The sequence below is a fragment of the Lethenteron reissneri genome, chromosome 26 (genome assembly GCF_015708825.2).
Source record: "Lethenteron reissneri isolate LAM-NWPU_2019-01 chromosome 26, ASM1570882v1, whole genome shotgun sequence".
Classification (NCBI taxonomy): domain Eukaryota; kingdom Metazoa; phylum Chordata; class Hyperoartia; order Petromyzontiformes; family Petromyzontidae; genus Lethenteron; species Lethenteron reissneri.
This window is the reverse complement of record NC_083804.1, coordinates 23,205,935-23,231,237: the sequence shown is the minus strand read 5'-3', so window position 1 is coordinate 23,231,237 and position 25,303 is coordinate 23,205,935. Positions and strand designations below refer to the sequence as shown.

The 25,303-nt window shown below is 46.4% G+C and overlaps 1 protein-coding gene across 3 annotated transcripts in view; it reads right to left on the bottom strand.

The window, feature by feature from the left end:
* The window catches only part of DEPTOR (DEP domain containing MTOR interacting protein), a 38,527-nt gene that overhangs the window by 3,057 nt on the left and 10,167 nt on the right, over positions 1-25,303 (bottom strand). For all 3 annotated transcript variants that reach the window (XM_061560618.1, XM_061560616.1, XM_061560617.1), the window contains exons 3-10: positions 22,063-22,154; positions 12,887-13,065; positions 10,489-10,612; positions 6,888-7,066; positions 4,260-4,451; positions 2,415-2,552; positions 1,348-1,418; positions 457-561 (exon numbers count right to left, since the gene is read on the bottom strand). In XM_061560618.1, the coding sequence (XP_061416602.1) occupies positions 457-561; positions 1,348-1,418; positions 2,415-2,552; positions 4,260-4,451; positions 6,888-7,066; positions 10,489-10,612; positions 12,887-13,065; positions 22,063-22,136 (1,062 nt within the window). In that variant the 5' untranslated portion in view covers positions 22,137-22,154. The remainder of the gene's footprint in view (positions 1-456; positions 562-1,347; positions 1,419-2,414; positions 2,553-4,259; positions 4,452-6,887; positions 7,067-10,488; positions 10,613-12,886; positions 13,066-22,062; positions 22,155-25,303) is intronic.

Genomic DNA, 25,303 nt, shown 5'->3' with positions numbered 1-25,303 from the left:
GCAGTCAGGAAGCCATCCTAGCTTCATGACTATTCAAGGAAGCGCACGTGAAGGAGCATCTGGAGATTCTAAGGCTCAGCACACATTCGTCAACCACGCGAAGCCGGGAGTTTGTTTCGAGTGTGTAATGTACACCGTCTAAATGTCAATAGGCGTCCCCATCCAGATCAATATCAGTGATAAATCCGCACCCCCCACCCAGCCATTTTTATCTCCGCAGTTATTTTGCTGTAACAGGTGCTTGTATTTGGCCGAGTCAACCTATGAGAGGCGTGGAACCGGTTCACAGATGCCACTTGTCGGTGATGTGCATGGCTGGGAATCAAACTCGGGCCACCGAGAGTTAAGATCAGTGCGCTAACCGCCACGGCATGGCTCACACTCGCTCACACGGGCAAGCACACACAACAAGATCTAATTAACACTTGAATATTGGACGGCAAAAGCTCCAGGTACCTTCATGCCAGCTGTGGCCGCGGGCCCGCTGGGATCCACAGCCTGGATGTGGCACGGTTGAGCTCCCCGCACCACGAACCCCCAGCCAACTGCATCCCCCAGCACCTGCACGAGCCACCATAAAAACGACAAAGACCCCCCGTGTTACAGCCTTAACAGACTGTTGGGGCAAGTGCTGTTAGCGAGCACCTTTCAAGGCTGGAACGGTGTACGAGGGGCTGAGTGGCTATGCGCAACGCCCGGCCGGCTTTGTCTCCCTAGTGGCGATATCATCTGTCCCTCCTGTGTAGGATAGAGTATTGTCCCCTTGCACGTGTGGGTTTTCTCCAGGTGTTCCAGTTTCCTCACACGTGTCAACTCATTTAAAGGCTGAAACATTATTTATAGGACAGCAGAGCTTGGGAAATTGTTGGTAGCGCCAGCATGTCTGTTGGTTGCTCAGCAATTGAGAAGCAATTTGCAGGAACGACTCAATATATATAAAACCAAAATAAACATCACATGCAATTAAATTCCTAGTCAAACACAAGATTATTTTTTTCTGGAAGCGTTTGCACATTTTTGTAACATCTGATAAAAAACACTTTGAAATCGAATAAACACCGCCCATTCTACACATTCTAACAAAATTGCTCACTGGGAAAAAAACATTGTCTGGAGTTGTCCTCAGCAGCAAACATTGTTGTAGCCAATAATACCTCTTCGTTTACTCACCAAACGGTACGTCGTGCGCTGTTTTCACCCGTCTGTCATTCGCTCGCTCACTCATTCGGAACAGAAGATACTGGCGTTATCGTGCACTGTATCCACCGGCCATTCATCCACAGCAGACAACCCTGTTGCACGCACCGTTCCGTCCATCTCCCATTCACGTTGTCATCCCCGACTCACCGTCAATGTTTTCTTGAGAAAGGGGGCGCCCGCCATCAGCAGTTCCTCAACAGACACGGGACGTTTCAACACTGTGGCAACAAACAAGAAAAATGGGAACAAACAGAGCCGTTGTTTTAAAGAGACAACCTCTCTATCTATCTGCACACACATATACCACACACACAGACGCAGAAGTTACGTAATGAGCTCACATTTTTCAGTGGTCGAAAAAAAACACCGCACGGAAAAATGCGCGGCACGCCAATCCCCGCGGCCGTTGTTTGAATGGTGCCCACTGTACGAGGAGGCCATGAGCTCGTGAAAGGAGAAAAAAAAGCGCGACGCGAACGAGTCCCATGGTGGGCGATCGCTTGCACGGGCGGAAAGTCGCCTCTCCCCGTGAACGCATGCAATGCACACCACCATTTTTTCTGCATTCTGCCAAATCGCACAAACATACGTTAATCCGGGCCCCACGCTTTGGGTTCACGTCGGCAGGTTCTTTACGTCTAGGAATGCGTTCACTCGAAGAGGAAAGGTGCAGTTTGGTTTGCGCTAGTTACCCGATCAAACATTTATGGACATTTTTATTTGAACAGCTGGAAAAAGAGACGTAGACGTAGCAGCCCCCAGCTGCTGCAAGGGTCACACGCGCACACGACATGTGCGATTCGATGCGTGTACCGCGAGCTGATGAATCAACGACTCAGAGTGCTTGGCACGAGCGAGGCACTTCCCAGTCAGCATGCGAGCTGCATTTCAAGCTCCCGCATCCAGCGGGCTTCTATTAATCCCGAGCGGAAATAAAAGGAGATATTTTCTTGTGTGGTGACGAACTTATACACAATGCCTGTAAAGTGCACTGTGAGAGCAAGCTTAGCTTTTAAAACGCAGCTGCCCCCCCCCCCCCCCGTTGCTTGGCTCGACGAATATTTGTACATTCGGCGCGCATGATTGGCCGGCGACATGAAGGCGATATTTTTTTAGTTCCACCGCGGGATCCAGTCGGGGGTTATCGATCGCGACGAAGCCTGACGCAACACACAGTTGTTGACAGCGATGAGGTTTTAAACGAGGGATCGTACCTGACCGGGGCATGTACAGCATGGGAGGAGGGCTGCTGCTCAGGTTCAGGAGGGCATTCCAGTAGCCGTTGCTGGTGCTGCTTGTGCTGCTGTTGCTCATGCTGTTGCGTCTCAACACTATCTCCTTCGTCGGATTCGCTGCTCGACGACACCACGCAGCCGGACAGGCAAAAATGAATTAGCGTCGCGAAAGAAAAGGCACCGCGTGTCACCGTGAACTTAGCGTGCACCGCAACGAGTCATGACTGTGTTTGAAGGCTCAAATGTCTTTTAAGTATTTTTTTCTAACCGAGGTTTTAACTTCATACTTTGTGTGCCAATGGCATCACTGCAATGCGACGTCGGAATTTTGCGCCCGAGCAGCGCTGAGAAAGCTGCACTTATACGATTAAAATGATTAAGCATTGAGACAACTGCGGCAAGATTAGGTCTGCCTGACCGGTTTTACACACTTGTACAAGTGGAAATGCTTCTTCCCTTGTCCTCTGAGCAAAATAAGCGCAGATGCTCAGAGCGGGTCACATGTCTTTTTTTTTACTGCCAGAAGTGGACACATGATGCTTGTGCATAATAATGAATGAGTCTCATAATACAACAATTTGGATTGCGATCTTCTGCACAAAATGTAAAACACTAATTCATGGAATTGGCCAAACAAAAAAATTGCAGCACTCCCTCCTAAACAACAGAGAATTTTAAAGTCTTCTCTCCTGGGCAAATGGCATTATTGTCGTAAGTAGGAATGCGCAGGGATAACTGGAATATAGATTTATTTTTAGAAGACTTGTCTGCCAGGGAGAAGACGTAAGGTGTGGAATACAACAAGTCGGTAGAAGAATGTACGACACCACCAGCCACAAACATGTTGTCTTGTAATGGTTTGAAAATGTGCGACTAAATGTGAGCAACGACAAGAGACGGAGTCAGTTTCTCTCTGTAGTGGCTTCATTATATTTCAGTTTTCCAACCATAATAATATCGTTTGAGGAGTTTTCTAAAAATACACTGCGATTTGTGTCATTATAACTTGCCAATTGTTACTGGAATTCCATCGACTAAACACAGCCCCGTGGGATTAGTGTCAGATGACAATATATTTTTAGAGATTTGCCAAAAAGGTTGTTTTCTGTTATGTATTATTTTCCTCAATAGCCATTTGTAGATTGGCTATATGTTTAAAATAATGAAACACTAAATACTTTGATTCTCACCCTAACCAAGGTCCCAAGTGTCACATGACAGTTACTTTTTCGTAATTGTGGCTAATAAAAATGAAAAAAAAACTAAAACACAAGGTTTAAAAAAAAAATTAAAACCAACGACGCATATAGGTCTCATTAAACGCATGCAACCCATATATAAACTGGCCCAACAAAACAATAATACGACTCTGTGCCAATCCACTGCTTGGATGAGGGCCAACAAAACTCTGCGTCAGTCATGGGGGTGGTTAGGCCCTACTTCACCACGGTGGTCAGCGCGGGTTTGGCGAAGGCGGGGAGAGCACAGCTGCGGAAGCATATGAAGTTCAGGGTGGCAACTGAATCTGATTCACTGCCCTCTGCTGCCCAAGGAGTAGCCCCGCATCTGCCCTATCACGACCTATTTGCGTGTGGCGGTCACCCGTCCAACACTATTCCAGGCTCAACCTCTGCCGGTCTTCCTACATCTGCCGAGTTCGGGCGCACCGTGGGTAATCTGTTCGTGGAAGCAACACAAATAAGAATTGAGCAGGGCGAAAGAGAAGAAAAAAAATCCAAATTCACAACGGTTTGTGAATTTAGATTTTCCTTCTGGTTTTTTTTCTTTCAAAGTAGACAGCCGAGGCCTTGGCACAGAGCTCACCCATTAAGAAGCAGGAGAAATCGAAGCGGCCCGACAGCAAGTGCTTGCGCAGGATGATGTGGCTCTCTCTGGTGGGGTTGGGCCGCACCGTTCGCATCCCGGGCACCAGGTCAGTGACCAGATAGTCCTGCTGGAAGTCGAGATGGAAGAAATAGACCAGGTTCCTGTCCAGGAATTGGTCTGCCGGGGAGACTGCGGCGAGCCACAGATACAACCAACAGCCGAGGGTGGGGTGTGCGTGCGTGCGTGGGTGGGTGAGTGAGTGGGTAGATGTGGGCCAGCAAGGGGAGGGCAGACGGGGTGGTAAGGGAGGGAGGCAGATGGGGGGGGGGAGTTGAATTTCATAGAATGAAAGCAAATGCCACAATGACGAATGAGCGTCCACAGTCGATTTGACGAGTACTGATTTTGGACAAATTCGTCGTGCTCGGCTCTGGCTGGACACTTTGCACACCCCCACCGAAGGATCTCAAGTGGCTGGCCTCACGTCTCAAATGTTGAGACAGATTTAGTTTTCCCTGGCATGAACAGTGACCCTGCCCTAGTAGTGCCTGCCGTAGTGCAGCTATAGACCCGCGTGCTTGCGTAATAAACAAACACACATGCCCACCCCAGTCCTCCCCTTAGCACGATCTACACTCAACAGGCTGGCGTGAGGATTGAGTTGTGTGCGTGTGCTTATTCGACAGCACACTTCCCCGATGTGGCGGTGGTGGTACTGGTGCTGAAACATTTGGGTGACGCGTCATGTCTTGGTCTCCCCAGGACATATTAAGATCTGCTGAGTTAATGTTCTTCCGCAGGCAATCTGCACGATGAGAAACAAGTGGCTTGCAGCCTGTTTCCTCGATTACCAATGCGCGGTGGTGTTGCAGGGGAAGGATGGCGGCAAGGTGCGTCACTTAAACAGAGCTAATACATTGAGGCACTCTTTACTACGTTAACAAGTGTTAAGGCAGCATTAGCAACAGGGACCAATTCCTTTTACCGTTGATCTCCTGAGTCACATTCTTCAACATAAGTGAAGGGTTTTGGATCAACTGAGCCCATCAAGAACGTCGAATTTTTACCAACAGGTCATAGCCTACTGGAGTGGAGTACTGACCAATGCTCACCTGCTCACCGGAACATGACGATAGGTCCGGCAAATGTTTTTGTTTTGTCAATTTTGGCAATATTTCGCCGTCAAAGCTCTAACCTCACCAATTTAACCCCCACCCCCTACAAAAGAATGTACAGTAAAACCTTGGATTGCGAGTAACTTGGCCTGCGAGTGTTTTGCAAGACGAGCAAAATTTGTAAATAAATATTAATTTGATAAACGAGCGAGGTCTTGTAATACGAGTAGTGCGTATACGCTTTGTCTGCCAAGCGTCACGTGATCACAACTGATATACAAGTGCTTTGATATACGAGTGCTTTGATATACGAGTGCTTTGGATTACAAACACGTTTCCGGAACGAATTATGCTCGCAATCCAAGGTTTTACTGTAATCATAATTCAGGCTCCAATTCATTTCTATATCAACCCGAGAGCATCGGTGTTTATCTGATGGTTTTCTAGAGCAACGGGACGACAGAGACCAAGCACGAGGTCTGTGTCATCAGCTTTCAGGGCGTCCTTCTGAAATTCCACGTGAAGAGAATAAACAAAAGGCCGAAAGGGAAGGTTGCCAAAACAAACACATGCAACGGCAGTTGGACTGCGGGTCATCCCGTAGGGGCACACCGGGTTATGTGTCAGATCGAAATTCCATTAATTTCCCAAGCCAGGACATCAAATGATGATAAATCAGCCTTAATCTTGTCATCTAAGAATGTATAGGATTTAGGTTCACATCACCTGACTTTTCACAGATTTCCAGGAAGAAGCCTCATTCATTAAGAATGACTCCAAGGCACACGTGACATAATTATGGATCGCAACAGCCTGGTGAATCCATACCTTGTGACCTAACTCTAGAAAAATGCAAGATACAATCCTGTATTGGCTAGCTTGGACTGGTATAATATTAATAATAACTCCCATCCCTTGTCGGTCTACTGCTAGATGAAGGCTTTCCAACGACGTACTGGACATGAGGGTTGTTTGACTACACTGGACCAGACTTCACCGCGCTGGTTTATGGCAGTTCGAACGGCAGCGTGGTGTCCACAACTTGCTCAGATGTGGCAGGGAATGGAGCTCTGGGCGCCGGGTTCGTCGTGCACTCCGCGAATCACTTTGCCACCACTCCACCCCGCCCCCGCCCTCGACTGATACAGAAGAAAATAAATAAATACGTAAATAACAACAGGCTGACACCGCACCCCGACAGCGTTACATGTGCATCTACCCCCCTAGCCCTCCCTCCCTCCCTCCTTCCCTCCCTCCCTTCCTCGCCCGTGCGTTTCAGAGCAGCACAGTTCCTGACCCCCTGTACCAACGGGCGTGCCCCTCTTGACACGGGGCTGATGAAGAATCCGGTCGTATCCCAGACCGGGCGGTGGCAGCTCCATAGTAGAGCGGTTGTGGGTGTCGATTTGTGTGGAACGTGCTACAGACAGGATGGTGGGGGTAACGAGGTAGGGCGGAGGAAGGGTTGAGGGGTAAGGGCAGAGGGAAGCGGGCAAGGGGGGGCACTCACTGTTTCTGATAATGTAATGGTCGAACATGCGCTGGCACAGCTGTGTGGCATCCTCGCGGTTCGTCGCCTCGCTCTCCCACAACAACCAGGTGACCAGCTGGAAGCCGAGGAACACGAGTTCGTACACCGAGGTGTCATCGCCCCGCGCGCGCATCATCGGGCTATTCTGTTTGTGCAGCCTGGCGGTGCCCGCGGTGGCGGGACATCGTGGGGGTAGGGGTGGATAAACAAGGAGATGGCATTATCATCGTTTTCTCGCTATATTTGCAAATTAACGTAGTGTACACGAGTGCTGCCATGGAGCGGTGGTTTATAGCACAGCGCTAACCCCCCTCCCCCCCACCCCACTAAGGGACATGGCGTGGGGAGGCCTTCACCCCAGCAGTGGTTTGACAAACAGCTATAAGTTGCATCGCGTTACAATGTGCATTAAACGGAGCCCTCTCGACACAGAATGGCGATAAACTAATTAAATTCACAACAGTATTTGGCGATCAGGCAGCTTCCGCTTACCGGGAGGCTTCACTTGAAACTCAATGGAAGAATTTTTCTTCGAAGGAAGAAACAAATCGTGACTCGTGCAACGCGTAAGAAATATGCGACGTTCCAACTAAGGTGGCTGGTGCTACACTCGGGGTGAAAGTGCGTCTGTGTTGGTTTTTCATGCCAACGTGAGCGCAGCGGTGGAATAATGGCGGGGGCGAGGTAAACACGAGATATCGACACCGCTATTAGAGCCCCCTGAACCCCAGCGCACGGTCACGGGAAGAGCGCTGGCCGGTTAAAAGCCAGCGTCGGGAGGCACAGCAGATCGTGAGCTGGCAGTGCGTGAGGAGGTTTGGGAGTGGGAGAGCTTTAGTTTTTCAGCTGGGTTTGTTGGGACTTTTGCGGCGATTGTCCGACATAAACGTATCTCGCCTCGCATTGTTTTTTGTCAAACTTGTAAAGTGGCAAACATTTCATCCGTAGATCTCACTAACGCGCCCCCGCCGTGTATGGAAGGCCAGGAAATAAACAGAACCTGCAGGGTAAACGGCCCGAACTAGGGGGGTGAAGGCCAGTTTTAAAGAGGTGCGTTCTCAAGGCAGATGTAAAAATATATCAAACGACTCTTGATTGTTCCAAAACCCTGGGAGATGCACTGGCAAAAGGCCCGATTCACCCCAAACCTTCGGCACAATGAAACGATACCGAGTCCCAAATAGGTTGCTCAAACCTCCCAGCAATCGCACACATCGCTAAAAGAGCCCAAGAAATAATTCAGTGGCTCACCTGGGCGGCACGCATCTGGGGCGTATATGCGTGACATTAAAGCATAGGCTACCGGACATCCTCAATCAAACAAAAAGGATTAAGGCCGTAGCTCCGAGTAAATTAAGTTGTTATTTTGTTTGTTATTTTCCCAAATTTGATTTAAATTTCTGCTATTGGCGCCGCGCGACGAGAAAAAGAATGAATTTTTATTTCTCGCAGAACAGTGAAATCCTCCGGGGTTAGAAAACGGCCCACAGAAGCGGATATCAGAGCTACCTCTGCGGCACCTTCAAGTGGCCTTTACACTTCCCCACCCACCCTGCCGCAAACAGGAACATCTGTCGCATGACAGTCGAGGTGATATTTTGTCAAATTTTGTCAAATTAACCAAATTTTATGTGATGGGGTTATTTTCATGCAGGCATTGGTGACTGGGCTGACAGGACAAGAAGAACCAAATGATCTGCACTGTCGAGAGAAAGGAGTTGAATAGATATGAGGGCAGGAGGTCCGACAAGGGGTTAAATAGGTAGCCGTGGCATACCACCAGTCCTTGTCTACTCTACGAGAGCACAAATAACAACACAACTGTATCATTAGACCTCCTTTTCCAGTACCAAAGTATAATATGGTTTTTCCCATTTTTTCTGGCAACAAAACTTAAACCTTTTTACGAGGATTCATGTCTGCATTAACCACAATACATGAATCCTTGTAAAAAGGTTTCAGTTTTGTTGCCAGAAAGAAAAAAAGGGGAAAAACCCTATTATTAAAACTCAACTGGTTCGCTCATAACGCTGTGGGGCCTGAAAATGAAAAAATTAACCCGTAAAAACAAAGTTTTTCACTATAAATCCTTTATATGTAAGATCAACTCTTGACATGCCCCGTATATTCCCGAGGGCACTAGCGTTGAACCGTTTTACCACTTTCAAGAACCTGGCGGCTTCAATTTAACTGCTCTGTAAATAGTCTCCACTGTACAGCGTGGGGGCAGGGATTTCATGCCATGTGGTTAGTCAACATTTGCGTCATCATGAAACGGGCGGCTAGAGTCCTCTCGTCCTCTGGCTTGAGACGGCTGCCACCTATGGGTCAGATGATTGTCTGCCACCATTAAGCAATTGGTAATTAAATATTTAAAAAAATTCCCTAAACAGTGTAAAATTTTGGAAAAACATTTTCACGAAAATTAATTGTCACGCACAACGAGTCTGTGTGCAAAATGTCAGCTCGATTGGATCACGGGAAGTGGGTTAAAAACGACCGAAAGATTTGCACGGTCGTAAGCAAGCAAGGAAGCACGCAAGCAAGCAAGCAAGTGAACTTAATATAAAGGATTTATAAATATCTAATCGGCAACGTTTCCGGTAAATGTCCCTTCTTCATTGCCAATATTATCAGCCATCATCATTCCACTGCTGCTTGCAGCCCTCCCTAATAATAACACTGGATCTCATCACAGTAGTATTATTATGATTATACTTACACTATGGGGACCTCATTTGCCAGTAAAAATATGATAATTGGTTCTTTACCCTTCTATCTGGCAACAAAACTGACACCTTTTTGCAAGGAGTCATGTTTGCATAGACCGCAATACCTGCAGTCATAATACAAACTAAAGAACATAACTCTGATAATGTGCACTGTCCTTGAAGTTGATTGGTCCACACCCGAGACAGCTTTCCTTCGAGCCTAGTCTCATATGGGTTGGACCAGATGACGCCAAAAGGCGCACGAGCCTTTTGGCGTCATCTGGTCCAACCCATATGAGACTAGGCTCGAAGGAAAGCTGTCTCGGGTGTGGACCAATCAACTTCAAGGACAGTGCACATTATCAGAGTTATGTTCTTTAGTTTGTATTATGACTGCAGGTATTGCGGTCTATGCAAACATGACTCCTTGCAAAAAGGTGTCAGTTTTGTTGCCAGATAGAAGGGTAAAGAACCAATTATCATGATTATACTTGTTTACGCAGGAAAGCCTCAAGCATTTCAAGGTGGTTCCTGCCAAATATTCGCAGAAGGTATTACCACGTGCAATCCCAAATTAGCAATGTGTGGGTAATTTTACAGCATTGGGATGTTTGCCCATTACCCAGTTACACTGTAATGTGTTTTGAGCTTTGGGAGGAAACCGAAGAACCCGGGAGGGAAACCCCACGCAGAACGGGTGGGAGAAGGTATAAACTCTACACAAAAACACGGTGCCCATGGTCGGGAATCAAACCCAGAAAACTCCTTACTGCCGCCCAATCAGATGGTGGTAAATCACGTGGTCCCCAGGCCTGCGCTGTTGAGAGCGAGTGAGAGCGTGTGCGAGCGAGTGGTGCGGCAGCACTTGCTTTTCAAAGATACGCTGTCCCCGCAAAAACATCCTGACCCCGTAGTTGAGTGTGTAGGTTCCGTCATCCCTGCGGAAGCGGTAGAACAACTTGGCATCCTTGAAGTCCTTGTGCTCGTCAGACACTGGGAGAGGGGGGGGGGGCACACACAGCAACACGCAGGGCTATGATTAGACAGATAAATACAAAGAGCCCCCGTGTAGCCTGAACTGACTGTTGGGGCAAGTGCTGTTAGCGCGCACCTATGAAGGCTGGCAGGATACACGATGGGATGGGTGGACAGCACCACGCCTGGCTGCCTCTGTCTCCCAAATGGCGATGATTACACGCTGCAACAGGTAGTCATTTGAGTCGACATAGGGGAGGCCCAGGACCGGTTCAGATATTCGTCACCATGTTGGCCATGAGCGGGAATCGAACTCGGGTCGCCGGGTTCGAAGTGCAGCGCGATTCGGGCTACGATTAACACACGCACGCACGCACGCACGAGCGCGTACCGACGTTGCGGAGGCGACAGATTCACGATCACTCTCCCATTCCGCACACCAATCGTACAACCTTTACGATAATTTTACAATGCACTTTACAGGCCAGTTGCGTCACTGCACTTTACGGCTGTCGCCGAGTTGGCCGTAACTCAAGGCGTGTAAGAAATTAACAGTTTATTTTGTGTTGCATTGCCAAGGTCTCTTGACAGTTGCGCTGTCGAGTTAGGAATCCCATAGCGGGGCTTTATAATCACGAGGAGCATCCTTCGAATATAGTTTGAGCCCGAAATGTCGTGATTTAATTTATTTTATATTTTATACCTACGTGACTTTACCGAAAGAACCAAAGAGTAACAAAAACACATCGCACCGACCACCTCCGCCATCCTTAACTGTTGTATTACAGCATTTATCTTCATCGTTTTGTTTCTTTTCCCGCATAAAGTTAAAGGTGCAGCCCTGCAAATGCTTCCTCAGGCTACTGCTAACAGAAGAGCCTTCAATAGAGGGAGCTTAAAAGAACCCCGGCAGAGGGTATTTGGCTGATTCTTCCATGCCGGCCAACCGTCTTTGACGAGGTGTTAGGCCCCACACTTTAGCTCACCACTCGTGAGCTGTCAATCAACCGAGTGTGGTGATGACGACAAAAATGAACAGGCTTTACCATTTCCGGCAAGGGTACAGGTGTAAAGGCTGGTCTAACGCTGGTGAGACGAGATCATAAAAATTAACCCGTAAAAACTAAGTTTTTCACTATAAATCCTTTATATGCGTGGCAGCTAGAGTCCTCTCGTCCTCTGGCTTGAGATGGCTGCCACCTATGGGTCAGATGATTGTCTGCCAGCATTAAGCAATTGGTAATTACATATTTTTAAAAAATTCCCTAAACAGTGTAACATTTTGGAAAAAAAATTTCACGAAAATTAATTGTCACGCACAACGAGTCTGTGTGGAAAATGTCAGCTCGATTGGATCACGGGAAGTGGGTTAAAAAACGACCGAAAGATTTGCACGGTCGTAAGCAAGCAAGCAAGCACGCAAGCACGCAAGCAAGCAAGCGAACTTAATATAAAGGATTTAAAAAGGAGGCCGTCTCTGGTGTAGGCCAATCAGTTTCAAGGACAATGCATAATATTATCAAAGCCCATTTGTTGGCATGTTTTACCACAAGCACGTGTGGTTAATGCAGACTTGTTCCCTTGCGATAGGTGCCTATTTGGTGTTTGAACATCTTGCCAGGAAAGGGTAAAAAGCCCATTCATCATCTTGATATCGGCAAAAAGGGAATCCTGAGTGTGTGGTGAACCCATTTGAACTGTTGGGCGGAAAGACGCAGGGCAGGGGCATTTAAGAAACCTGCTCATTCTTTCAACTGCGACACCAGCGAGAATACATCGAACGGACAACCTCTGGATTCCAAGTCCAGCGTGATAACCACTACACGATGGCAGAATCCCCTCCACGCTGCACGACAACTCTCCACGGTCTCCGTTTGACCGTGCGGTGTGGGTCAATATTAAAACACATATATAGTGCATCTACTGGTTACAGAAAGGATACGTACAAATGGAGTGGCAGGGTGGCACAGTGCTTATACTTGAATCTCACAACAACAAGGGCCTGGGTTCGATTCACGTTTTGGGCTCCTCTCTATGTGGGGTTTGTATGTTCTTCCCCTTTTCTGCATGCGTTTCCTCTGGGTTCTGCGGTTTCCTCCCATAGCTAAACAAATCAGACAATGTAACGAGTATTGACCAAACATCCCAATGTGAAAAAAATCACCTGCTAATGACTCAATTTGAATTTCACGTAAGAGCATTGCCCACTGCTATGAAACACTTGGCGCGTGCACCCTTCTGAGATTCAGCGAAGCTCACCTAGGTAAACAGGCGTGACGTGAAAATACTAACCGTGGTGCACGATGTTGTGCGCCATGAGAACCTGCATGCAGCACACCGCTGAGGGGCGGTCCTCCACTTCCTCGCTCTCAAACAGCCAGTCCACGAGCTCGCGCCCCACAAAGCAGTTGGGGTAGGTGCGCAGGTGGTGCCGCCTGTCCTTGATCACTTTATCTTTGTGCATGCGCTGCCTGGGCGCACGTTGGGCCGATGGGGAGAGGGCGGGGAGGGGAGGGCACAGGGGGACGGCACAGCGAAATGAACGATGCATCAGTCTTCCGCACAATCCCACAGTGCCGGATTATCCTAGCAGCAAAAGTAGCTACAGATGCTACGGGCCTCGCACTTTCAAGGAACCCGCACTAAATGCTTTTCAAGCTATCAATTCAGGTGCAGTAATTCTGCACTTGCTCTATTACTATAGTACTATACTGTCTTCAACTTTTATGAACGACTGGGTGTTTAAGGTTAGTGATTTGTCAAATTATCTGGCTGTATTGCAAATGAAAAAATACAATTACCTCACTATGTAAGTAAAAAATGTGTCTTTTAATATTTATGTGTTTTTTTTTTATTTGGGACCCCCTTTATAACATATGCTACAGGCCTCGCAATAGCTTAATCTGGCACTGCAATCCCACCCTCCTAACTCCTGCCCCACCTCCCACTGTTGTCAAAACAAGCATTGCAAACGGTTTTCCATTCAGCGGCAGGGAAGTGTCTGCGCTCAGACGGCTGGTTGTTTTCCTTTTTTTCCTGCAAAGGTAATGAAGAGAAACACGGGCGAGCGGTTGCGCATTTCCAAAATAAACAGACCAACGTTGACGTTGGCATGTGGTTGGCACAGTCGGACCACCATTGGCCCAACGTTCCACGCACACTGGGTCGACGTAGTTGCAGGGGTTCGCGGTTGCAAGGCCTGAGGGCCGCTTTGGTTCACGGTTGAAGCCCCAAGGGCCACTTTAGTTCACGGTTGGAGCCCTGAGGCCTGCTCTGGTTCACGGTTAGAGCCCTGAGGGCAACTCTGGTTCTCACCACTGGGGGTTTTAACAATTAAAGGTATTACATGCTGTCCGCTTCCCAGGGCCCGTTAATGATCCCGTTACTTGATTCGAACATAGAGTAAAGCCATCGCCAGGTGCCTGCATCACGCTCTAAATTTTCCAAACAAAATAAATACCTGCAAATTACACAATTGGGAATATGCACAGCAATCATCTTGTTACCCCCCCCCCTCTGCTGTGAAATTTAGCAGAAACGTCTTCAGATTGCGTGAGGTTATCTTGGGTAAAAATGTTAAATAATGATAACATTCTTTACGTGTGCAAAAGGGACATCAAGGCTAGTGGTGTGTGTGTTGTTTATGCAGTCTGCTAATGTGCATAATGTTAACGTGAGACTTAAATATCATTGGCTGTAATTGTTTCATAAGCAAAACAAAAAACCCCACTCAAAATGGCTATCGACAGCAATCGGCACGAACCATCAAAAATTTCAATACAAATCAACGTTGAAATATCGTCGAGCTTTCGGGCGATGAGAAGCATCATAATATAAATGGATTTTGAGTTGAGTGAAGTCTTCCGAGTGAATAACAAGAATTCCCTTCTGAGAAAAAAATGATTCAAAAACTTTGCTACATCAGTTGATTTTCTATTACTTGCGGGGAACATGTGAAATAACAATGATAAATTATGATGGGTCATTGCCAGGACAAACTATTGTTCAACAGCAACTTTATTTGCTAAGACAGTAGAATCTGTAATTACAATTTCTGCTTGTCCATTTTGTGACAACAATGTTGTAACATAAGGCTCGGAGTACAGCTTGTGGGTCCAACGTTAATTCTCCTGGATGAGCACTATCCCGGATTACAGTTGCATTTGAGTCGACAAAAATAACAGAAACTTTGTTGAAACAGCCTTTTTGGAACTTGTCTGATTGCAAACGCAATGCGCAATACGATTGGCCAGGTGGAGTCGCACGGCGTCATGGCAATGTTTGTATGTTTTATATTCTTTGATATCATGGGAGAGCTGCTGAGAATATACAGGGTGTTTCAAAAAGATGGACCCAATTTCAAAGCAGTATATTTCACGATGGTTAATGAGTTATCAAGTTTTACTAACCATTTTATAAATGCTCTATGTGCCCTCCACCTGTTGTACAGACAACATCGAGACAATAGTTGAATTCGTCCCAAACGCCTCTCTTCTGACGTTTTCCTCTGAGGTGCGTGGTCGCCCTGTGCTCTTCCCCTTACACCAACAGCCTGTTTCCTCAAATTGTCGGTACCAATGACGAATGCTCTTTGACATTGGCGGATCAATGCCAAAACGCCGTTGAAACCTGAGCTGATTTATATACAAGTATAAATTATTCGGCGATGATATGTAAACTCGGTTAACCCATCTTTATAAAAGGTGATTAACACGCTCACCTAGGGTATTTTTTTAAATGTCTTATTTGCTGTAAGTTAACTGGGATGTTTGTTGAATTCATCGGCCTAGTAGGCTCCTAACCACACCCTCCCAGGCAAAAGGGGAAGATGGTGAGTGGGCACCCCAGCCTATACTTTTTCTATAACTTAAAACCTGGGCCCTCAATGATTTTGATGGCTCAGTTGCATTATTTAACTATGTTAAAAAAGCCCAATTAACTGACTCAGTTTAGCCTGTCATTGTTATGGAAAATGCAACAAAGTGTACGTTTAACTTTGGCTTGACATACGACACCGCACAATTCATGCACACCTTTTGTTCGATTTAGTTTAGCGAGACTTTCACCTGCTGTACACGGTCGATAAATAATGAAATGTGTGCGGGTGTCCACTCGAGCGTGTGTGTGCACGCATGGGGGGAGTGGCAGTGCAGCGTTTAGCGCACTGCGCTACCAAACCCGGCAACCCGGGTTCGATTCCCGCTCAGAGCCAACATGGGTGACGTTTATCCGAACCGGTCCTGGGCCTCCCCTAGGTTGACTCAGCCTCCAATAAGTACCTGATGCGGTGCGTGTGCATCACCGCTGGGGAGACAAAGGCGGCCGGGCGTGGTGTTGGCCACCCACCCCCTCGTGTGCCGTGCCGGCCATCAAAGGTGTTCACTAACAGCACTTGCCCTAACAATCTGTTACAGACTATGTGGGAGATCTTTGTCTTTGTGCAAGCGCCTGCCGCTTTGTGTATACTATACACACTCGGACAACCAAAAGTAGTATATACAAACGCAGGGCTTAATATAGTCTGTCAAAAGCACGCAGTCACGTTTCCTAGCTAACCTTAAACGCACCCAAACCGATTCACCCATCGCTCCTCCCGTCCTTAAGTCTATTCAGCCAAACGGCAGACGGTTTTTCTAACAGCCACAGCACGGTCCACGAAAAGCCGCATGTACACTCACTATTCACAAGCGTGGCAGCAGGAGGGAGGGTGATCTGGTGATCCCCAGGAAATCCGAATCCGTTGCTAAACAAGCCCAGCAGCCTTAACCCCGGTCCCATCTCCAACATTTGCAATGCAGGTTTGCGCGAGGTGCACACAAGCTCTAAGTTACAAAAAGTTTGCTTAGCTTGTTGTTGTGTTTTAAATTATATCTCGTTTTGCAATGTTTAAACCGCAACTTAATTCTCGTCTTGTTCTGCTATGTTTTGGTTGAACTTACATTCGTAATTTATTGTTGTACTCGCTTTAATGACTGCCATTAACGACGCAATGCCCCGAATCCACAAATACGAAGGAGACATCACAGCGACACAGACACCGCTGCTCCTGACGCGCTTATCTGGCTTGACCACCTGAACGTTAAATTGTAGCTGCTGCTCCGCATCTTCATCAGCCATACGAGAGTAGAAGATGTAACCAGAAAGGCCTCCCTCGCAAGAGTCTCCGGTCTTTTCAGATGGGGTCCGGCAATAGACAACTGCTGTACTGTCATCTGCTGACCGCCTTCCAAGCCAAAACTTCCAATACCTGGTGTTCCCAGGCAGCCTCTTATCCAAGTACAGTGGTACCTCGGTATACGTCGTTAATTCATTCCAGAAGGTAGGACTTATACAGAAAATGACGTATACCAAACTAATTTTTCCCATAAGAAATAAAGGGAAAGGAAATAATCCGTTCCAGAGTTTAAGAAATTATATTTTATATGGCATATTATACATTAATTGGGTTTTATAAATAATTTAGACACTACTTATTACTAAAATGCATACATAAATTTAAATAAATTAATTAAAATAAATTTAAATAAAACTAAAATTGTACATCACTTTACTTTGGTGGAGCAAGGGTTGTGTACTGAACAAGATCTACTGTACAGGCAGACTGAGCAGCGGCGCTTTGTTTCAGTCGTGAACGGGGTCTACGCGGATACGCGGTGACTCATCCCGACCCATACAAGTTCTCGCAAGCACGTCGTATCCCAAGCAAGACGTCGTATCCCAAGCAAGACGTCATATCCCAAGACATTTTTTTCTCGTCAAAACACAACTGTACACCAAATTCGACGTATTCCAAAGCGGTCGTATACCGAGGTATGACTGTACGAACCACGCTGACACTGCTTAGCTTGCAATAACTGATTAGATCTGATGCTTTCCTGGTGATTTGGTCAGATAGGCTAGCCTTGCGAAGAAGACGTTTTGGATTCAAAGGCCTCTCACCTGGTCATCAAGGGCTTCTAACTCATTCGTTATTTAAAGCAGAGTAAACAAGGCAGGGAAAATCACATTAGGCAACTTTATGCAACTGGCTGTAGACTTTAAATGAATTGTACTTCATAAGGCTAGACTTGCTCACATGAAATCATAGTGCACGGCACTAAGATTGATACTTGACACCAACTTTTATCATTACAAATAAAACTCAAGACTCGCCATTAACCTTGCCATACAAAAGAAAATATACATTATACAGAAAAAGGCTTAAACACCTTCTTATGCTATATTCACTATTTAAAGGTCGTGATGATAAAGCCAAATTTCAGTCAGTATTCAAAGTACATTAGGACGTGAAAACAAATATACGAACCAATCAGACCTAAAATTGTATCAATTTTCATTGGCCAATCACATGACAATTTTTACAGTGGCCTAAAATAACTGGACACAGTATGTGCAGAATGTATCGTGCCAATATTCAAGCTGGGGAGCAACACACACCACCCTTAAATATCGTCTGTCGTCTGATGGTTTGTCATTATTATGGGCAGAGGTTGGTTTATAGAAATCTAATTTTAGTGCTAAAAAAGCATTACGTGTTTTTTTTTATTCGAAATTAAGATAACTTAGAAGAAGATGTATAAGAAGTGGATGACGGGTCACCAATGACTGTACCAACAACAAAAAACCGATCAAGAAAAATTTGATTCGACACTTAATTCCGGCTCCGAGAATTAAAAATGTTGGTTTGACTGCCATGCAACAAACATTACTCTCTGCACGCAAAAAAAGTAATTCATTATTTACAAGGTGATTAATTAAATAATAGGTTTCTATCTACGTGAGGTTAGCGAAATAAGCAATAAAAAAAGTTGTCTGCACACAAACAAAATGATTAATATATTTCCAAACCAATTGTTTTAATATCATTTTTCTATGTACATGAGTTTAGCGAAAGAAGCAATAAAATTGTACTGAACTTTACCGTGAGGCCTAGTCCGGTGCAGAACCCGCGGCCTCGCCTAGATTGTGCAGCCGGCCGAGGTGGCTCCCTGGCAGGCTGTGGGCTGGGCCACTCCCCCCGCCCGCCCTACAATAATTACTATCGAAGCGCTATATAATATTAATGTAGGAACTCTATAGCAGTAACTGCACGCATTGGGGTGGGGGGGGGGGTACCTACGTGACTTTACCGAAAGAACCAAAGAGTAGGGGTATATGACATTTTGAAGAATTAACGTCAGCGTTTTGTGTGAAAATGTCCCCGTCACCCCGACCGACTTGGTAAAAGACGTCCCCCCCAGCGAACGCGTGTGACTTGGTACGGTCGAACGCCGCCATTTAATAAATAAATAAAGGAAACCTGCACTAAATCGCTCATTCAAGTCATTTAAAGTTGACGGATGTGAAAAAGGAATAGCTCTTAACCACGGCGTGGTACCTGGCAATTTTTTTAACGTAAACCCCACCGTTGGAGAGCCAAGCGCGCGACCACACAAAACCCTGCCACAAACTCACACACTATTTTTGACTTTTATATATACTGTATAGATGTAGATAGAATAGATTCAACCAGGATAATTAAATACACCCATTTAGACGCGTGAAACATTGTCCCTTTTTGCAGGGGCCATCTTGCCCGAGTATTTATCACAGCAGAGCCGTCAGCAAAATACAATTCACGGTGAGGGGGAAAGTTAGTTTGGGCTCGCGCAAGAAACCACAACGTAGTGATCAATGATCTCCAAGTGTTCCTGGACCATGGAAACATAGCTCTAAAAAGAATGTATGCTAGGATCCATCTTGGATAGTGATATTTTAACTTAAATGGTATCAACGCAGTAATCAGGATTATAAACATCACATTTCAAAAAGGAAAATCCAAGTACGGCTCAAAGTATAAAAGGAACATAAAGGAAATGTACATCGGAGCTGAGTGCCCCTATGGTAAAACCCTAACTCAGTTATAGCTAACCCAGGGCAAGATCTAGGCCTTGGAGAAATCACCTACGTTTAGCATGGGCAAGGGACTTGTCATAAGCAGCAAAACTAATCTATGGGACGGATAGCATGGGGCATGCGAGGCACTCACAACACCATGTAGGAGGTAGGCCAAGCCGGGTTGGAAACCCCCGATTCCCAGTTTCACGCCACTCTCCTAGAACTCAGATGCAGTCACAGGAGCAAAGACAGTGTGGCTAGATGCAACAGCAGCAGCAAAAATGTTGCATAAATGACAATTGGATAAGCGGACTGTGACAGCAGAGATGAGGTCATAGTCGTAAAACTCGGGTCATAGGATGAACATGGTGACAACCAAGTCGCAGTTCACTAGACTTTATCGTATTGATTTGAAGCTTTCGTGACTGCAGAAATCCATACTCTTTGGTTTTGCTGCTGCTGAGGCAGACGATTTTTAAACAGTCTGCCTCAGCAGCAGACCATGCTTTCCCACCTGATGATGGACGCTTTTGTTGTGCCCGAAACGTCGTGATTTATTTTAATTTATACCTACGTGACTTTACCGAAAAAACCAAAGAGTATACTTTATCGTATGTTCGAAACAATATTGAAGAGGTTGCATTGATTGCAGGATTCGACCTCGAGGTCAAAGCACCGTTGACGAGGCTACGGATTCAAGGCAGCGTCAACTAAGTTACAGGGTTACAGAATATGTTCATACACCAATGAACACTTCCTAGGTTATCTCTAAGCACTGACAAAGTAGCACTGTCCAGGTGAAGCCCAGGTATCGCCACACTGTCACGCCCACTGGTAACCTCAGGGACCACTGGACATTGACAAATGGCACGCTTCAGGCAACTGCAATTATTTCCAGACTAAGACGAGGTGGTGTTCGGCAGGGGCATCCAGGCATCGCCAGACAATGACGAGGTGAAGTCCTCCAAGCATCCCCAAGTATCTCACGGCTAACTGACGAGGTGGCACCAGACATCCTTGACGAGGTAGCATCCGGTGCTCGGCGAAGGCTGCGCCCGAGGTGTTTAAACGGGGCGGCGCACGGAACGTGTATCCAAGGTAGATATTGGTCGCACCTTCCAGGCAATTCCAGGAAAGCGTAAGGCTGAAAGCGAGTCACAGAGCAGTGCCGCCACGCTTGAGCCATTGGCTCGAGTGCGGGGGCACTGCTGGGAGCAACGGCGCTCCCCAGTCTTGTTCACGACGCCTGCCTCGCCAACTCACGAGATGGCGACATCTCCTCAAGATGGATGCCGTCCCGTGGCCTCTTCTGGAAGAATCACCTACTTCCGGAAGATTTCAATCCTCGTTAAATTTGAACGAAGATGCCACCGTCTACTGCAGGGGTCGGCAACCAAAATAACAAGAAGAGCCATTTCTTTCCAATTCGGTACAAAATTCAGTATTTCAAGAGCCGCAATGCATCTGAGTACATACTGTACATACGTACATATCGTCAAGAAGCAGCCCGTAAAGAGCCGCATGCGGCTCCGGAGCCGTAGGTTGCCGACCCCTGGTCTACTGGAAGATGTCATTCGAAAAGGGCTTCTGAGGTGTGTTCATGTTGACCTGCTCTGGTGCCCTCTAGCTCAACCTTCATGAGGGGCTTCTGATCTGTGGGAAGGGACAGGTAGGGTACTACACGAAGCATCATTCGGAGCGCCAACGTGGGATGTGACTTTTTCAACGTTTAACGAGTGCCGATGCAATGTCGCAGTGAATGTGGTTGACAATTTTGGCTTGAGTGTCAAGGCAGAGTGTGTCTCACGGTTAGCATTGAAAAAATAACAATTACAGTAAAATATAGCTTTTGGTATAAACTAGAGACTTCATAAATCAGTTTTTTTTGCAGGATTTGGTTACATATTGTGGCTTTGCAAAATAACATCTGTAAATAAGACAAAACTCAGTATGGTTATCCCTATGGCATCTGAGCTAAAGATCTGTAAATTTTGTTATGTCAATTGAGAATGAATAATAAAGAATGCAAAGCCCTCTGTAAATCCTCAACTGGATGATAAACTGTTTGACCATACATCACTGCGGTGGTCCGTGTGGTGTTCGCTATGGCTGGGAATTGAACTCGGATCACTGGGCTCACAGTGAAATGCGCAAACCACTTTGCCACTGCTCCCAATAAAAAAATGAAATCACTAAACTACACTCAGACAAACCCTAACACAACCAACAACAACAACACAATGGCAGCTGGCTTTGTGAGTGTCGTCCATACTTGCCATGACCAAGCGAATGCAAAAATTTGCGATATAAACTTTGAGAAAAGCTTTCCAATTTCATACCACTTTTACGACCCATGTGTGTAGCAGCTGCTTCACAGCACCATTCCGTACTGTATCGCCGTGCTGTGAATTGAGGTTTGTCCGGAGGGCGCTAATTATAGACCCTGTAAATGGACCCGTACCTCTCACTCTCTTCCACTTAGCTGGCTCCGCAATGGGAACGTTAGTGAGATCATCCCACTGGTTCACTTCAGGTGCCCTGCCATCAAAATAAACAATTATGTAATTGCAGCTACAATTGTTCAGAATTACCGTAGCTGATCGCCGATAAGGAAGACTTTCATGTCGATCGAGTCCTTATTCAGCATGGGCCCTGTGTCGTCCATGATGCTCTTTAGTCCGTCCTGGAATCGCACGCGCGCAAAAACACACGTTCCAAGCGATATTAATGCCTATGACATCATGTGTAGGTTTGACCGATGGCTACAGTGTGCCATGTGCACATGACATGAATATCAGTCCTATGCCTTACGTCAATCCACCGCCGGATGAGGGCCTCCCCGTGCCACATGGGGGTTATTTCCATCATACTTCACCACACTGGTCAGTGCAGGTTGGTCAAGGTGGGAAGCCGAGAAGTAATTGATTTTCTCCTGCACTGCCCACTACCTGGTAGCCCCCCCCCCCCCCCACAGCCGATGGCGACACTTTGTGTACGGTGGTTTATCTTCCAAGCACTTTCCACGTTGAAAACAGCTTAGCTTCTGAGATCCAATGAGACGGGCATATTCTGAGCAATGTGGCCATTGGCACTGCATGTATATAACAAAATATACAGTTCGTGTGCACAGCACAGTGGCTTCAACACTCCAGCCAAACTGTTAATAAAAACATGGTTTTTAAATCATTTACAGCCGTTTGTCAATGCAGTGCTCGCTGGAAGCCTCCACACCGTGCTGGCCATGGTGGCTGTTTCGGCGTTATTCTCCACTCTGGGGACTAGGGCCAGTACAGATATCACTCGTTCCTGACACTAGCCATGGCCGGGATTCAAACTTAGAACCATCAGGTTCATAGTGCAGTGCGCTAACTACTGCAGCACTGCTCCATCCTATGAAAACCCAGGAAAGAAATCATATATATTTTTCCTAAATAGAATTTGCTAGTCCAACCAACGGATTGCAGTCGTTTGTTCTGTGCTTCTCATCTCACAAGAAAAGTCGTTAACTATGTAATGTTACACTCGTGTATGATGTACAATGCAAAATAAATCCACGGTGACCGACTCTTAATAGCACTGTCCACATTTCATGAGCGCTGATGCAAAGCTACGGACGGATAAGTGAGGATTTACGACAGGTAATTACCAAACAATCTGTGCATGCTGATCTCATCCAGAATAAAAGTGACTTGTTAAAGTATTCTGTAGGGTCCAGCCATCACATTCAATTAATGCCTCGGGACTATGTTATATGGACTAAGCCGCTGTAATTAACGCAGGCACTGTAATGCATTACTGGCAATTACAGCTAAGGGTCATAAGGGGAGAACGGGTATGATTTTTTTTAAAAGAAGGCTTTTCATTATCAACTTACATAATCGTACACACATTGAACATTCATTCCATCGTACACATTCGGGTACACACGACTAGATACCAACATTAACATCCACTGCTCGTGGTCTTGTGTAAGTGGCACTTCATGTATGTAGCATGGAACATGTTCCATAAAACCACTTAATCATTAGTGTTGCTTTATTTGCATGACAACTGTATTTCATCGTCATAGTTTTTAATTTGATGCACGCATGAGAGCCGATATATTGTCGTAACCATCAACTGCATTTTCACACATTTTATAAATGTCGCCGTTTATTTTCGCGCAGTTTTTTTTCTGACACCGGATTGCTGCTCTGGTTCTCATTCACGTCTTTGCCCTGTCCCCACGCGTCTTATGCAAAAGATCTTTGTCTCAGCAGGCTCTCTTAACTTATCTCACCTGCGCCTGTATCAAGACTTACGAGATAAGTGACAGTGCCAAGTTGTTGGCGGAGCGGTGGCACAGCGGTTAGCCACAGCGCGTTACAAACCCACCAACATAACTATTGAACGATTTTTTTTTATATTTGACCAGATAAGGCCTACTGAGCTATATATATTTTTTCAGAAGTGACCTGGCCACAATGATAGCTCAACTAAGTAGCTTATCACGTGGAAAATCAGAGCAGCCGAGGTAGTAAAGGATATGCTTCGTATGTGCAAATTTTTTAGTTTTTACTCCTTGTGTGTTGTTCTGTTACGTGATACTTTCACAATAATGCCCTTCCTCCTTTAACATAGGAAAGCCTCACAGATTGTCAAGATATTTTCAAATATGAAACTACTACACGATTTTTTTTATTTTACCGGGTAAAGCTATTTTTTTCAGAAGCGACCGGGTATCACAAACGACAGCTCAATGAAGTGGCTTATCACGTGGAAATGTTTCGCAGCCTGATACTCTAAGCGCATGTTTCTAAATGGAGGGATAAACTGGAGGACCCAGAAAAAAATATTCACGCGACCACGTGGTCGCAGAGACAAACTCCAAATATTCAACAGGCGTCAGGGAAGTGATCGAACCCACGACCTCCTGTATAGCCGGCGAGGTAGTTAACATCTCGCCACCGCGGTGCCCCCATTCCAAGTTCGATTCCCAGCCACAGCTAACATCAGTGGTATTATCCGAACCAGTTCTGCCCCCTCGCCAACGTCACCAATCCGCTCGCACTGACCAGCGTGGTGAAGTATGGTCAAAGAGCCCCCACAACTCGCATGGCTTTCGGGAGAGACCTTCAATCCATCAATGGATTGGCAAAGGGCTGTGCATTACACGGATTGCAATGTGTTACCGTACTCTGGTTCTGTACTGCATTCAAACGCACACTGTGTCAAGCGTGGTTATGCTGGATGATTGTGAGCCATTTATTAAAGCAATCTGTCAACCCTCGTACACACAGCCTGGAGCAAGATAGGCAGCACATGTGCGCTGGGAATTCAACAATCCGACGTGCTGTGTCCGTCGCTGTAAGTTTCCACACAACTTGAGTCTTCACTGATCGTCTTGCTCTCTCTAAAACACACACACTGGAGAGGAATTGAGTTTCTCAGCTGGAAAGATTTTCTCTCTCACGTTATCCAGCTTTCTACCTGTGCAGCAACGTGCGAAACAGCCTGCACCAAACGCCAAGAACAACCCCGTGAGCTGCGACTTCAGTCGGCCGTGAAGTTAGTGAAGTCAAAATCATTCTGGTGGAATAATTGAGGAGCACAAACACAAAGAACCCCCCCCCCTATAGCCTTAACAGACTATAGGGGCAAGTGCTGTTAGCGAGCACCTACGAAGGCCGGCACGGGCACACGAGGGGGTGGGTGGCCAAGACTGCGCCCGGCCGCCTTTGTCTCCCCAGTGGCGATGTTTACACACCATTGCACCAGGTACTCATTTGAGGCTTAGTCGACCTAGGGGAGTCCCAGGACCGGTTCAGATCATTGTCACTTGGTGTTGGCCGT